General features: G+C 35.3%; 1 protein-coding gene across 8 annotated transcripts in view; it reads right to left on the bottom strand.

Annotated features, from left to right (window-relative positions):
- WDPCP (WD repeat containing planar cell polarity effector) overlaps positions 1-13,925 on the bottom strand; it is a 148,010-nt gene that overhangs the window by 86,464 nt on the left and 47,621 nt on the right. For all 8 annotated transcript variants that reach the window (XM_015622991.1, XM_015622999.1, XM_015622997.2 and 5 more), the window contains exons 5-7: positions 11,447-11,517; positions 11,137-11,196; positions 2,879-2,993 (exon numbers count right to left, since the gene is read on the bottom strand). In XM_015622991.1, the coding sequence (XP_015478477.1) occupies positions 2,879-2,993; positions 11,137-11,196; positions 11,447-11,517 (246 nt within the window). The remainder of the gene's footprint in view (positions 1-2,878; positions 2,994-11,136; positions 11,197-11,446; positions 11,518-13,925) is intronic.

Below are 13,925 nucleotides of genomic sequence, written 5' to 3'. Positions count from 1 at the left end.
ATTTTGACATTGTAAGGTTCCTGGTGCTGCTGCAGACACCAAGGAGGCTGTTACATGCAGGATAAGGCTTTAGAGGGGTTATGAACTTGCTGAAATCTTCACATGGGGTACCCAAACAATATGAGAAATTATGATGGAACAGACTCCCTTGGAGTTTGGAAAAGCTCAGTGGAATCCCCACTATTATCATAGGGGGTGCTAGACCTAATTAGTTCAATATAAAAGTGATTAATTAATCTGTCAATGAAAATTACGTAGAAAACTGTATCTAGGATTTTTTTACCCAGTTATTCGAGCAGCACCCACACTTGAAGAGGTATCTGAATATGAAGTCATTGGGGTAAGTATTATCAGATCCCTAATAGTTTAAAATAAAGCTAGAAAGCTGTGCTCAGACTGTAAACTCAAAAACCTCTCCTAAAAGGAAAATGCCAATTAAAGTGGAACCAGATTTAGAAACAATCAAAACTCTGTGGAACAACCTCTGAAAAAGAAACTAAAAAGAAAAAAAATTTATTACTAATGGCCCAGATTCTTAAATCCAAATTTTACATATCCTTAAGTTAATTGACAGTTTAGTCTTAAATATAAACATGGAAAACTGGCTACTCAGCTTTGCTTTTCTTTAGTCTGATTTATAACCACTTGCATTTTCCAACAGTCATGTCCTGGCACAACTCTGAAGTATCTGGTATGCAAATGCTAAAGGGTAGAGTTTACAGCCAAATAATTGCCTTTGAAATGTAACATTAACATCAGCTATTTTGGAAAAAAAAAAAAAGAAAAAAAGAAAAAGAAAAAAGTGATAAAGCATCTGATAAGGTGATTCAGAAGCTATAACTGAGATCCTGCACACACATGAAAATTGAAAACCACTGAATATGGTATCCTCAGTATGTATGTTCACAGTTAAATATTTTGATGTCCTAACACATATGGTTTGCCTTAAAAATGAGCTGCAGTGCACCTTAGATGGTGATGAAATTTTGCCTATAAATAATAAGAATCAGGAGAACTTTCTTAGAAGCAGAAGGATTATAAAAGCAATAGTAATTCTGTATTTTGTGCACACAATCTGACCTTTATTCCAAATGTTAAGAGGACATGCTACTCTGAATGAGAATTACATTTCATAAGTAATTCTGGCAGATTGTAACCCTTATCCATTTCTACATATACACAATTGCTGAAGTAAGAACTAATATTTTTATACAGGCTTCTTGTGCTAAATGTAGAATTACTCCTGGCCAACTTTATAACCACAGCCATAATTTGAAGTCACATTTGGAGAGATGTGCTGTTTCATTGAATTAAAATTAATTTCCTCTAGGACAACATTATCTCATGTTTCACTTGAAAGGATAGTTCAGCATAAAAAATTGTATTTTGAGCACTATTTGTGTGGGTAACAAAAGCATCTTCTTTTATTGTTCATGAAAATAAAAACTGTATTGCAATGAAAGTTATTGAGTGCTTTGCTTTTACTCAACAGAGCCAGTTTTATTTCACCTTCAGATTTCAGTATTAGCAAATATGGAGGTTTAAGAAAACCTTGAATAAGTGAAAACAAGGACAAAACATTATATAATGCTATTTATATAATTAGTACAGTTGTCCAAATGTATTAAAACATATTTGTTTCTTTACTGTTGTTTTAGTTGTAAGCTCATTTAGTTAGCAGTATTTTCTGAACAAATATTTCTATGCCATATTAATCCAAAGTAAGACATGATCCACATATTTTCTTTTTTATTAGTTTTTTTAATGATAAAGTATTACAAATAATTTCTACAAACTACTTCAATTTGGCAATAACCTTAGATTCCATGTTTTCCTACTTTTTGCCACGTGAAAGTAGGAAATCCTCCCCCCAGGAACAGAGTGCAAAAAATCATAGATGGAATTAGCAGTCCAGTAATTAAGGTGAAGAGTGAAAAAAAGAAGACAAGATAATAAATGTGTTCTTTGCTCTCCGTGGAATTAGTTCATAAAAAATGTGCTGAGGGTTAATTTTTTTATAAATATTCTACTAACATAGTTACATTCATGCTAATTTTCAAGACTAAACTACAATATATTTATAAGAAAAGATCGGAGAGACACAGTGTTGTAGTTTCTTAAAACCTAGGCAAATATTCAATAGACACCTGAGTAAAAAGAAAATTAAATAATTAAAGATCAAATCTGAACTGAGCACATACTCTTACTAGAAGGATGTAATGTGGGTCTACTCTTAAAGAATTTGGAAGGTAGTGCACATGTAATATGGCTCACACCAAAATTTCATATTCCTGCTTCTGCAGAAGCCAAGATACCAGCTGATTTCTCAATGATATGAGTCATATCATAAAGCTGTGGAAAACAGGGACATTTCTCTAGGTTTTCTTCTGCATTAAATGAAAATTTAATTTTTATCAGTCACTAGTTAACAATAACACACAGAATCTCACTATAACAATAGTAAGATTCTGGGTATCAAAAACTAAATCAGAACACCTCCACATAACTCATCCAGCCTTTTCTAATAACAACTTTAATAATAACTATCCCATGCAATTATTCAATTGGCTAATGTTTGGTTCTGTCCCATCTTCCCACTTACGAAATAAACATGACAAGTTCAAATGGCATGTTCACAGCGATTACAGTGTAAGAAATGGAATTTTAGAAACCCATGCAGCATTTGACAAGCCTGAAAACTTTGATGTTAAATATTCTTAAAGTGCTCTTAGTCCTGAGGGTTGTAACTATAGCATTACATGCAATTACTTGTTGTGTTTGCAAGTCCCCAGTGGCAATAATTAGTCTACCTGTTGACATACTGTTTCTCTACTCTATTGTTAATGTAGGCAATTGATTTGCACATGGGTGTAATTACCATCACTGATGGTGTCGGAGATGAGCTTCCCCACCAGGGTCCTGTCAATCACCACCTTCTCCAGCTGTGGCCCAGAAAGGCTTAGGGACACCAAAATACCTGAGTGAAAGAGGAGCTGAATCCAAAGAGAAAACAAGACATCAAAAATCATTAATAAAGTGAAACGTTCCAAGGTACATATTAGCAGCTGTCCATTATGTAGTAATCTAATTTTCAAAATTACAAAAATGAATTATCATTGATGTGAAGATGTCTTATAATGACTCTGAAAGCTTTTTCAATGAAAGAGAGAGATGTAACACAACACTGAATTATAAGGGTACAAGAACTACAATTGCTGAACACTTGAAGAAGTAGCTAAGTCCCCAAATGTTACATAAAATGTACTGAATTAGTCCGTTAAAAACAGAGATCAAAAATTTGTTCTGAAGGAGGGAAGAAATTACACAGATCACTCTATCATCCCTAGACCTGATATTTTCTGTATAAAGTAACTGCATTGCCTGCACGTAAAAAAAAATAAAATAATAAAGTAGGGTTTAATATAATTCTATATTATTATCACAGATTAAAACCAGCACATTTTTGCTGTTCTTGTTATTTCTGATCATTCATATATTGTTTAAATAAATAATTGCACCCTACCACAGAGGTAGCTGTGAGCTTCCAGTAAATCCATTCACTCGTTGACATAACGTTTTAGATGTCTCTCTTAGAAAGAAAGAATTTAAACTATTGGACAGGGTTATTTCAGAGTTAATTGAATATTCATGCCTAATTAATTTAAATTAAATGATACATATAATCTTGCAGACTAAGTCTCAGTATTCATCAAGCTCCTTCTTATGCAATATCTTCTATGAGAAAGAGAATGCTCAGTGGGAGGAGTTATGAAAAACATTTATTTTTGCATAATTAAACCATTAGTCATTTTCTGAGTGCAACTACCACAGCAAAAGAATTCAGAAAATAAAGCCCATGAAAGGAATTCTCAGTAGAAAGACCTCTGCAGGCAAGTCCAGAGGGTCCACCAAAGGCCAGGAATCTGGGACTCCAGCTCTTACTTCTACCTAGCAGATTTTTAAAGAAATCCCTGTGCTTTTAAAAAACTTAACTACTAAAGAAACACTTGTTCTTGTAGGAGAATTTGGCACAAAAAATTCCCTGTTTGTTTTGTGCTGGAGCTGCGAGACAAATATGGTTGCAATATAATCTTCAGCACTTTCTTGCAATGAAATCCACTGGACTGTATAATAAAAAAAGTATGGGGGACAGGAATGGAGTGATCTAATTGGGCATGTCCCTTGTGCAATGCTCTGATCCCAACAATTTAGTCATGGAAACTCTTATTTATATATATTTTGCTATATTGTTATACCACTGTGCTCTCCAAAGAACAGAACATGTCTATTTAAACAAATTTTCCTGCCCTAACACCTTTAACCAACGTGTTTAAAAAATACATTCTAGTGACATGTAAAGCAGAAACTAATAAAACCCTGTGATGTGAAATTAATTTCTAAGAACAAATGATCAGTTCCCATCCTGCCAAAGTCTAATCATACATTCATTTGATAGATTCATATAGTCCATGTTTCAATATTCCCTGTCATGACAGATGTCCTTTAAGGTTTTGTCCTAGTAAAAATGTTAGACACGCTTACACTCATGCAGCTTTTATTACAATCTTTCAAAACTTCAATTTGTCCTTATGTTGAAGTTAGATTAGATAAAATCACAATTTATTTCCAACTTGGTAACATGAAGTCCAGCAAGGTTTGACTACAGTTGGCTATAACTGTCCAAAAAACCTGCTGGAAAAAGTGAGGGTTGGAACCCAGGAGCTACCAAACTGTGATGTAAACAACAATTTAGTGAAATTACATAAATACTCTAGAAAGCTCAGTTCTACATAACTGAATGGATATCAGCCTGATAGAGTAAAACATCCCCAAGCTTTCAGTGTTATTGGCTAACAACAAGGATAGTACAGTCAGGGTGTAAATTCACTTTATGCCTAAGTATTAATTTCCTGGTAATGGCATAAATTGCCCCTGTTACAGAGCTAGAACAGAAATCAATGAAAACCTCTCCAGTGTTTCATGACAAGACATTTATATAAATATAAAATGTTGTGCTAATGGGTGTGCTTTGCTTTACATTTATGAATCTAGTCATTAAATCAGTGTTATGGATTTTCAGTATTGTATAGATCTCTGTGCTATCACTATGGCATGACAGAATCACAGATAGTATGTAAATGTAGTATCATTTCCATTACTTTTATTGTTTCTCCCTTTGTGCTCCCACCTCCTTTCATTTTACAGCAAAACATTCTTTCACATTATTCTCCTCAGAACTTTGAGATATTTGGGAAATCTTAAATTGTATTTTAACAATTTTTTGTTATAACTTACTGTTGTTGGTCCATAGGCTTAAGTTCATTCTTCTAGGAACTTTTAGAGTCTAAATTTAATAAGTTAATCAGAGACTTTACACACTACATTACAATGCAAGGTTAGTATTTCATCCATCTCCCTTTAAAAATGCTTTGAATTACAACTGAGGTTTTAAAAAAATCAGTTTTTAGAGTTTACCATGAAGTATAATCAGGCACTTAAAGGAAACAGGGCAGCGGTGGAGTCCCCACCCCTGGAGGTATTAAAGATGTGTAGATGTAGAACTTAAGGGCAGGTTTCAGTGATGAACTTTGGAGCATCAGGTCAACAGTTGGACTCACTCTTAAGGGTCTTCTCAACCCTAAATGATTCTATGATTCTGTGCTATCTTTCATCAAAAAATATTCTGTAAAAGAGAAAATATTTATGTGCTCAAACTGAAACCACTATTTCAATCTGCTACATCGTGTGTAGTCTGTGCAAAGACTGTTCCATGATAAGATTTAGGTGCTGTTACACATAAGCTTGCCTAGTTAAGCTCATATTTTGGTGGATGGAAGCAGTCCAGTCACAAGCATGAATGAATATAAAGCAAATAGGGAAGATTGCAAACTTGGCTTGAAGATGGATACGCAGTGATCCAGCTCCAAAGGGAACAACCCATCAATGTTAAGGAATAAAAGCCAATGTAAGAGGCATTATTTACACAAGGCACTACATCATTCCATCTAATAGATATTAAATTAGGGAAAGAGATTTGCAATGATGAAACACATCATAAATTTTTCAGATTCAAATACTGTGATGGGAAAAATAAGAGCTATCTCCAGAGCTTAAACAGTCACAAGATGTTCCTAAACAAAATATGAAAGCATGACTTCATACCTATTGGAAGGATAAGACAGGGACTTTGAACTTCAATGTAGTCTGAGCAAAATGTTTGGGCACCTGGTTATTCTACATACTGGGAAGGAAGGGCCACTTCTCTGTTACTGAGGAGTTGAATATGAAGACTTTGATAAAAAGGATTATGTGTTTTATATGCCAAGAATTGTTCTCCTCTGAGCAAGAAAGGCATGAGCAGCAGATGATACTCAGGGGAAGATTTAGCCCTTCCCTTCCCTGATAGCAAAGTGCTCCAATATGTATTTGAGATAGTTTTTATTAAGCAAAAGACTTAAGTACAAGTTCATGACTTATGGACTTCAGTACAACTTAAGCATCTACTTAAGTGGATCCCTTTATCCTCAGAAGCCTGAGCCTTTCACTCCTCATTCATGCAGCTCAGCTGCTTATCAGCCCTTCTACCTAAAAAGATACCTGTGGAGCAAAGCCAGGATTTGCTTCTATCTGATTAAAATTGGAAGAGAAGGAAAATATGCCTGTAAAAAATATTGCTGCAAACTGTTTTCCCTTAGAGAGCCTAACTGACAAAGGAATATGCAAAAGGAGAAGAGAATTGCAAAGCACTTCTTGTTCAAGCAGGTTCCCAGGGTTTTTCCCCACCTCTTCATTCCAGATTGCTTTCTTAGCCACCCCACTGTAATTACTGTGTTGCATGCCTTATTACAGATGAAGTTATTGTTGTTACATGTTACTGTTTCACAATAATCAATGCATTTGTACTTCTAGCTCCAAATATCTAAAACCACACAGCACATTAATAGCTGTGATCAAAAGCAACCAAAAGAATTTAATATGAGGGCAGTGTTCCTCTTAGTAATTGGGGATGGGTGCTGGCTTCTCATGTATTCTAGACAGAATGTCTCGGTTTTGATATCAAATGTGCTATGTCACATATGTCTCTTCCTAAACCAGCTTGCTAATGGGCATTGTAGCTGATAGAACAAGCAAGAAAATATTTCTGTGTATCTCAATTCAGAATGCAGTTCTATGTCGACAATGGCAACAGAAAAACTATTTATACACATAGATAAATTGCAACACAAATACAACTAAATGAAATCAAAACAATTTAGCAAAGTATACATAAATCTTTTTCATTAGCAGGTAACAGATATGATTCATAACTAGTATCTGAACTAGGCTTTTATACAATAAACTGTATAACAATGTTGGCATGTGTTTAATTCAACATCATAATGCAAATGTAAAATGAAAAAAGATTTGGAAATCAAATGTTTCAGCTAGACCTCATACATTTTTACTGCTTTATATTATAAAATCAAACCTTAACCAATGGCATAATTTCACAGGAAGATTTCTTGATTTTATGGCAAAACTTAAAAGCATTCCAAAGAATTAGAGAAGGAGACCAAGACAAGAAACAGCCAGAGTTGAGCTGAATAAACTCAACAATACTGATAAAATTAATTCTTTAGGTTACTACTTCTTGGCAGAGAAAGCTGAGGAGTACAGCGGCATCTTATTGTAAAGACTTCTTGTCTTTTTCCTGTCATCCTTCTTTTATGGTCTATTTATTTTCCTTTGACATCAGCTAACTGAAGATTACAGGATTATTTCAGCAACTCAACACAGGTCATCAATGTTGGGGGTCAGAAGTACTGTACAGAAATGGTGTGGGTTCAGATCCTATTGGAACAGAGCTAAAGAGAAGACCTCAGTCCTTCAGGACTCAACTAAGCTCTTCTAAATACAAGAGCAAGCTCCTTGACAAAAATCCCTCTACTGTCTAGGTTATGTTTACATGAACTAGCACATCATCTATTTCAGAAACTCTATGCAGTGCTGGAATGTATACATAGGACTGCAAAAATAAAGGTCATTGAGGTTTTTATGGCAATGGACAAGGAAGTAAATATGAAACTTCTAATGCACTGATTGCACACCAAAAAATAAATAAAAATAAATAAAAAGGTAATAGGATAAATTTTGATGCATAAAATGAAATACTATCTAAGGTAGGGAGCCAGGCCAGCATTATGGTCATTCTAGGCAAACTCATATATAGAAGAGCCAACTTTGAGATATACAGTCATGCAATGGACAAAATAATCTGCAGGCAAAACAACTGGATTCCTCACTGAGGCATATGCATGAAGTCTGATTGGCCATTTGCACATGAACAATTAACACAACAGCACTCCTATTTTCAGCAGATGCATGTTTAAAATTAGAGCCCCCAATTTTTGCCTGGGGGCCACTTCTGAGATGGAAGTGCTGGAGGAAGAGTGAGGTATTAGGAATAGTGGTATATTTAGGCTATAGAAGGCATACTGGCAGCATCCCTATGCTTACTTTACGCAAAATCTGAGGAAAATCATACTACTGTTTTAAAGGACAGTCTAGTTTTCATTGCATCACTTTTCAGTTTTCTTTCCATTTGTCTCACTCAAGCTACAGCAGCCTTTGAGTTTTTGGAAGGCACATTCTTATTACAATATAAAGGGAACTGCTCCTGGTTCAACTACAGATATGGCAGATTCAAATATAAATATCATTTAATGAAAAATGGGAAAATGTGGCTGTGAGTTAAATACTTTAATTTCTATAAAGAAGTTTATTTGACGTTGTATTACTACTAAAAACAAAGGAAAAATAGATACTACAATTAAAACAATGTGCTCAAATTTAGCCCCAAACGCTGAAATTATGGAAATCAGGGTAATTTCCTACATGTTCTTCATGCTGTTTGTCTGACACATTGCTGTAACTCTCCAAAGTTAATGCAAATACAGACTCTTCCCACTAGCTCTGGTATTCATCCAAAAAAGGCTGTGAATACAGCAGTGTTGTGCCACAGATGACACCATTGCGTGGTGAGCACTCTCTGCTGAAACAGTTAATTAGTATTCAACTTAGAATTAAAAAAATAAATATACAACATCTTCTCCAGAAGCTTCAGAACATTTGCATCAAAGAGGAACAGTCCAATTATTGCTGCCAAATGCTCAAAGACAGATGAGCAGCAGAAAAACAAACCATCTGACATCAAAATTGATAGAAGACAGCTTTTCTGTTCTAGACTCTTCCAAAAGATTCATTTTTCTCTATTTTATTTTCATTTGTTGGAGGTCTTTTATTTTCAGGAAGACACAAAGTGGAATAACACAATTGTTTTGGCAAAACATTCTAATCCTTGTTAGAGATCTCAATAATCAGCCACTATTAAACAAAAACCATTTTGTTTTGTGATTGAGAAACCAAAAGCAGAATTTAAGGACAGAGAAATAATTATGATTTTTATCTATAACTTTCATTCTGGTTATGTTATAACCTATACCATCACTTATACTCTGGTCTTAGAAGCCATCTGAAAAAACACCCCAAATACTCAATTTATTAAACTACCACTTTACATGGCTCAATACCTAATATACTAAGATGAAAACACCCATCTCTTTTCTTTCCCATCTTGTAGAAGAAATAAGAAATAAATTAAATTGTATTTGCCTCATTCATGTTGATGTAAGCCTGAAATAACTTAGAGGATGTAAAGTCAAAAAATAAAGAGTTTTATACAGAACTGATAGTCAGCCAAAGGTGTTATACTGTAAAGGCAGGAAGACACATGCTGGCAAGAAGTTTACTTTTCCAAAGTATGTATTGTACACACTGCAGGTGGATGCTGATGAATGGGAGGGGAAGGAAAATGGTAAAGGGAGAATGGACAAGGAAAGCAAATGAAGAGACAGCAAACTGGGATGCAAATGAATGCATGCACAGCTAATTGACTTGGTATTTCTTAACCAAATTCCTTTCCTAATCAGAACAATAATAACAGGAAAAAATGATTCCCCCAAATTAGCAATTAATATTTAGATCAGCTCTAGAAGATTAACATTCACAGATACATACTATGTAATTTGTATGTGAATGATATACATTTACTAGTAGTGAGATCTGATAGGCAAATGTGGCTTAGACAATCATATTTTTATTATTGATATGAAAAGTCTACATAGCATCTGGCATGTCAAGGATTTAAAAATTTTGCTATTCTTAAAGGCATTTCTGGAATTTTAGCTGTATAGTGTTTGGATATTTAACAATCATTCTGCTGACACACATTTGGAACTACTTGAATAAGAAGAAAAACTTATGAGTCTGAAAAAGCATAAAATTTAGAAGACAAAGTTCCTTTTTTGAAACAGTAGTATTGACAAGTATTCCCCATGCCAAAGCAGTTTCAAATATGATGCATTTCCTCATGAAGCTTGTATAAACACATAAAATTCACTACATAAGTTTTTCAGAAGAAGCATATGATTATGGAGCACTTCATTTTCAGCTTCCCTCCCTGCCCTACTGTTCTGTCTTAGCAAAGATGTGAAAAAGGGTTTCTTGTACACAAAATGTGGAACTCATATAGCCAGAGAACATAACTACATGTGTGCCACATGTCACAATATCTTTTATTCCGTAACTTGATTAATGATCTAGTTGGTTTAGAGTTATAGCTTCCCTTCCATGTTACACAAGCATAAAGTAAAAAAGATTTGTGACAGTTATGTAGATAATTAAGACATAAAAATAATAAAACACAGATTCCAGACCAGCCTATATATTTTAATACATAGCTGCTCTCTCAGCCTGCTATTTTGAGGTAAAGGATGTTTTCAGTTTCCCAAAACAATAATAGTAATAATAACAATAACAAGAATTAACAATAATAATAGTCATCATTATCACCATCATCATCATCATCTCACAGAATCAAGGCCTTTTAATGTAATTTCTTTGTGTTGATAAACCCCAGGCTTTTTATTTAAAGCATGTTTTTCAGGGTAGAAATTTTAATAAAGCAAATTTACTTAACAAAATTTAAAAAACGCCAATGATTTTCTGTGTTAACATTTTAACATTACTGCTCCCATCACTGAATGGCTGCTCAGCACCACTGACTGAACATTGCAAGACCTTTTGATGACACTGTACCTGACAGGTATGTTTGTTCTTCCATTTGCTCAGCACACATGGACTGTTCTGCATTAAGTCCTAAAGGACAACAGAAAACAGAGAGTGGAGTTGGCAGCACACATTGTCACTATCAGTTAACAGACTTCTGATTTTCCAGTTTACAGATGAAAAATGCCACACAAAGATGCAGCTGTTTCAGAAGAGCCCACCAGACAAAAGCACATTTATCATCCCTGGGAGAGTTAGATCTTTATGATAATTAAAGCTGTTGAAAGAGGTTTGAAAACCAGATTAGATGTTGCTGTGCTTGAACCTTTCTGAACCATACCTCTACTTCCTTGAGAGCATCTCGCAGTTTGTCCGGTCGCTTGGTTTTCAGGATCCAAGGATAATCTCGAACTGTCAAATAAAAGTGAGGGGAAAAAAAGAAAGATGGTAGAGAAATATGTACATATAAGTGATTGTATGCATATACATGTGTGTGTGTGTGCAAACATATATTTATATATGTCATATTAAAAAGTTCTATGACTTGAACTTCCTTTTCTGCGGAAACACAAATCCAAGATTTCAAGGAGTTACCTTACATGTGAAACTTACCTAGAGCTGGAAGGAAGTGGCCATGGTTTCTACTGTCAAAGGATCTGTTTTCAGAAGGCCCAATCACAGGAATAGTTGGCATGCTCTATCCACAATGACCATGATTTCCCTATGGCAATTGTGTGCAAAGCTTACCCAGCTGCTAGGCACTTGGAGTGAAAAACTATCTGCTGCTCAGTATATTAACTCAGTTTCAAGTTTCAAGCATCCTAAACATAATCTAGTCTTCTGAACTAACATTTCATTGCCTAATTTTAAAAAGCAGGCACTAACATGTCTGCAAAATATATATGCATGAATATATGCATATATAGAAGTATTAACAACAGGCAAATGTGAATGCCATAATTTACGGAGTCTAGTTATTTATAGGATGTTCTTGACAATTTGGTCTGAAGAATCTGCCAAGTCAAGCAAAGAAGAAACTGTATGACTGCTGAAGTTTTTAACAAATTTATTAGTGTTCAGCACACTATTGTGAAAATTCTGGCCTAATACATTAATTCTAGCAACCAGGAGGCAAAGCTTCCTCTGGAGTTGCCAGTAATTGGTTTGTCTCACGGCTGAGAATCAGGCTCTAATAACTTGTGAAATTTCTTCATTTAAAAGTGAGCAGTTTTCTGTTCATAAGTGTACAATAAAATCATGAGAAACTAGAACACATTGTTTATAATCTATTCCTATTTAAAGGAAAGCTGATGAAAAGTTTTGAGCTCCAAGCTGTCAATTTGGATGCCAACTTCCAGACTGAATGACTTAGCAGTTATGCTTAAACCTCCCTGCAAAAAGGAGCTTACAATAGAAGTGCTATATAGTGAAAAAATGAAGGATTTCATATATCAACAAAAGAGGACACCAGCATACAACTTCTCTTTGTGTTTCATTGGACTGAAGCCAGCGTTGGTGGAACTGTTATGATAATATTAATTAGGCATGTAAGATCACATTTTCAATGGTGCCTTCATAAATACTGGAATATTTATCCACATATGCAAAATGGAAAATTGCCTGTAGAGATACCAAAGTATCTGTAGAAATCAACAGCTGTGAATAAAGTTCCCCAGTGCTCCTCTTTCCAAAATGGGCTGTGCAGGCTTTGTGCTGGGGGCACCCCTGCATTCCCAAGGACAAGGAGCAGCAGCTTGAGCTCCTTTTGCCTGTCACACATGTAAAAGGCACCACTGGGGCTGCTGGTGACAGGATTTATCTGGGCCTGCTCCTCCTTTCACACATGCAGCCCTGTGGGATAACACTACACTGAGCACATGTGATGCAAACCTGGGAGGCTCCTCCCTGCCTGGAACCCTCCCTCACCTCCCCACCTTCCCAGAGCTGCACTGATCCAGCCTGCCACAGCATCCTCTGCAGCAGGTGTGGATCTGCCACATGGCAGCAGCACCTTCACACCCATCCCCAGCAGGGCTTTAACCTGCTCCAAACACACCTTGCAGTGATGGGGAGAACTAATCCTTCCAGAACACATTTTGCCTTCATATGCATGCACAGTTCCATGGGAATTTTCATTTGTTTAAGCTAACAGAATTGACATTGCTCTGTGAAATTGTCTAAAAGATCAATTAGATTTTTTCAGAGTCGTCATGTAATAATGTTTGACATTAACAAATGCTCTGAGCAATGCAGGAGTTGTAAAACTTGAGCTAAAGAAAAGTTGTATTAATATAAAAATCTTTAACTGTCACAATACTGCTCTGTGATAGCATGAACTGAAATTGCTTTTAACCAGGTAATGCAGGGACAGTGTAAATGTTCCAAAGCTAAAACCATTCTAAGAAGGCAGCTGATTATTAGTCTGGAATTTTTTTTTGGATGAAAATATTTTAGTTACAATTGCCGGTTTTAAGCCAGTTGGTGTTGCAAGTCAAGAGATGATGGGGAAAATGTTTATTGCTCATCTGCTAAGAAAATTTCATAAGGAAAAATCTGGATTATTTTCGTGATTCCTTTTGACAATGGACTTGAAAAGCAATGCACACTACCATGCTTAGTGACAGGAAGAAAAAACGAGATTGCAAATATACCAAGAAGGGATAATTATAAATTTTCAATTGTTTTGTGCTGTGTAGTTCTGTGATCATCAGTCTTAGTTGACATGTGCAGAAAGTTACATTGGAAGCAGCCTAAGGTTATTTTAATGCTCTTCCAGAGGCATAACCAATCCAAATCTGCCATTTGATCTTACTGTAAGA

Source organism: Parus major, chromosome 3, assembly GCF_001522545.3.
Source record: "Parus major isolate Abel chromosome 3, Parus_major1.1, whole genome shotgun sequence".
NCBI lineage: Eukaryota > Metazoa > Chordata > Aves > Passeriformes > Paridae > Parus > Parus major.
The sequence above is the reverse complement of the archived record's forward strand: the minus strand, read 5'-3'. Positions and strand labels throughout refer to the sequence as shown.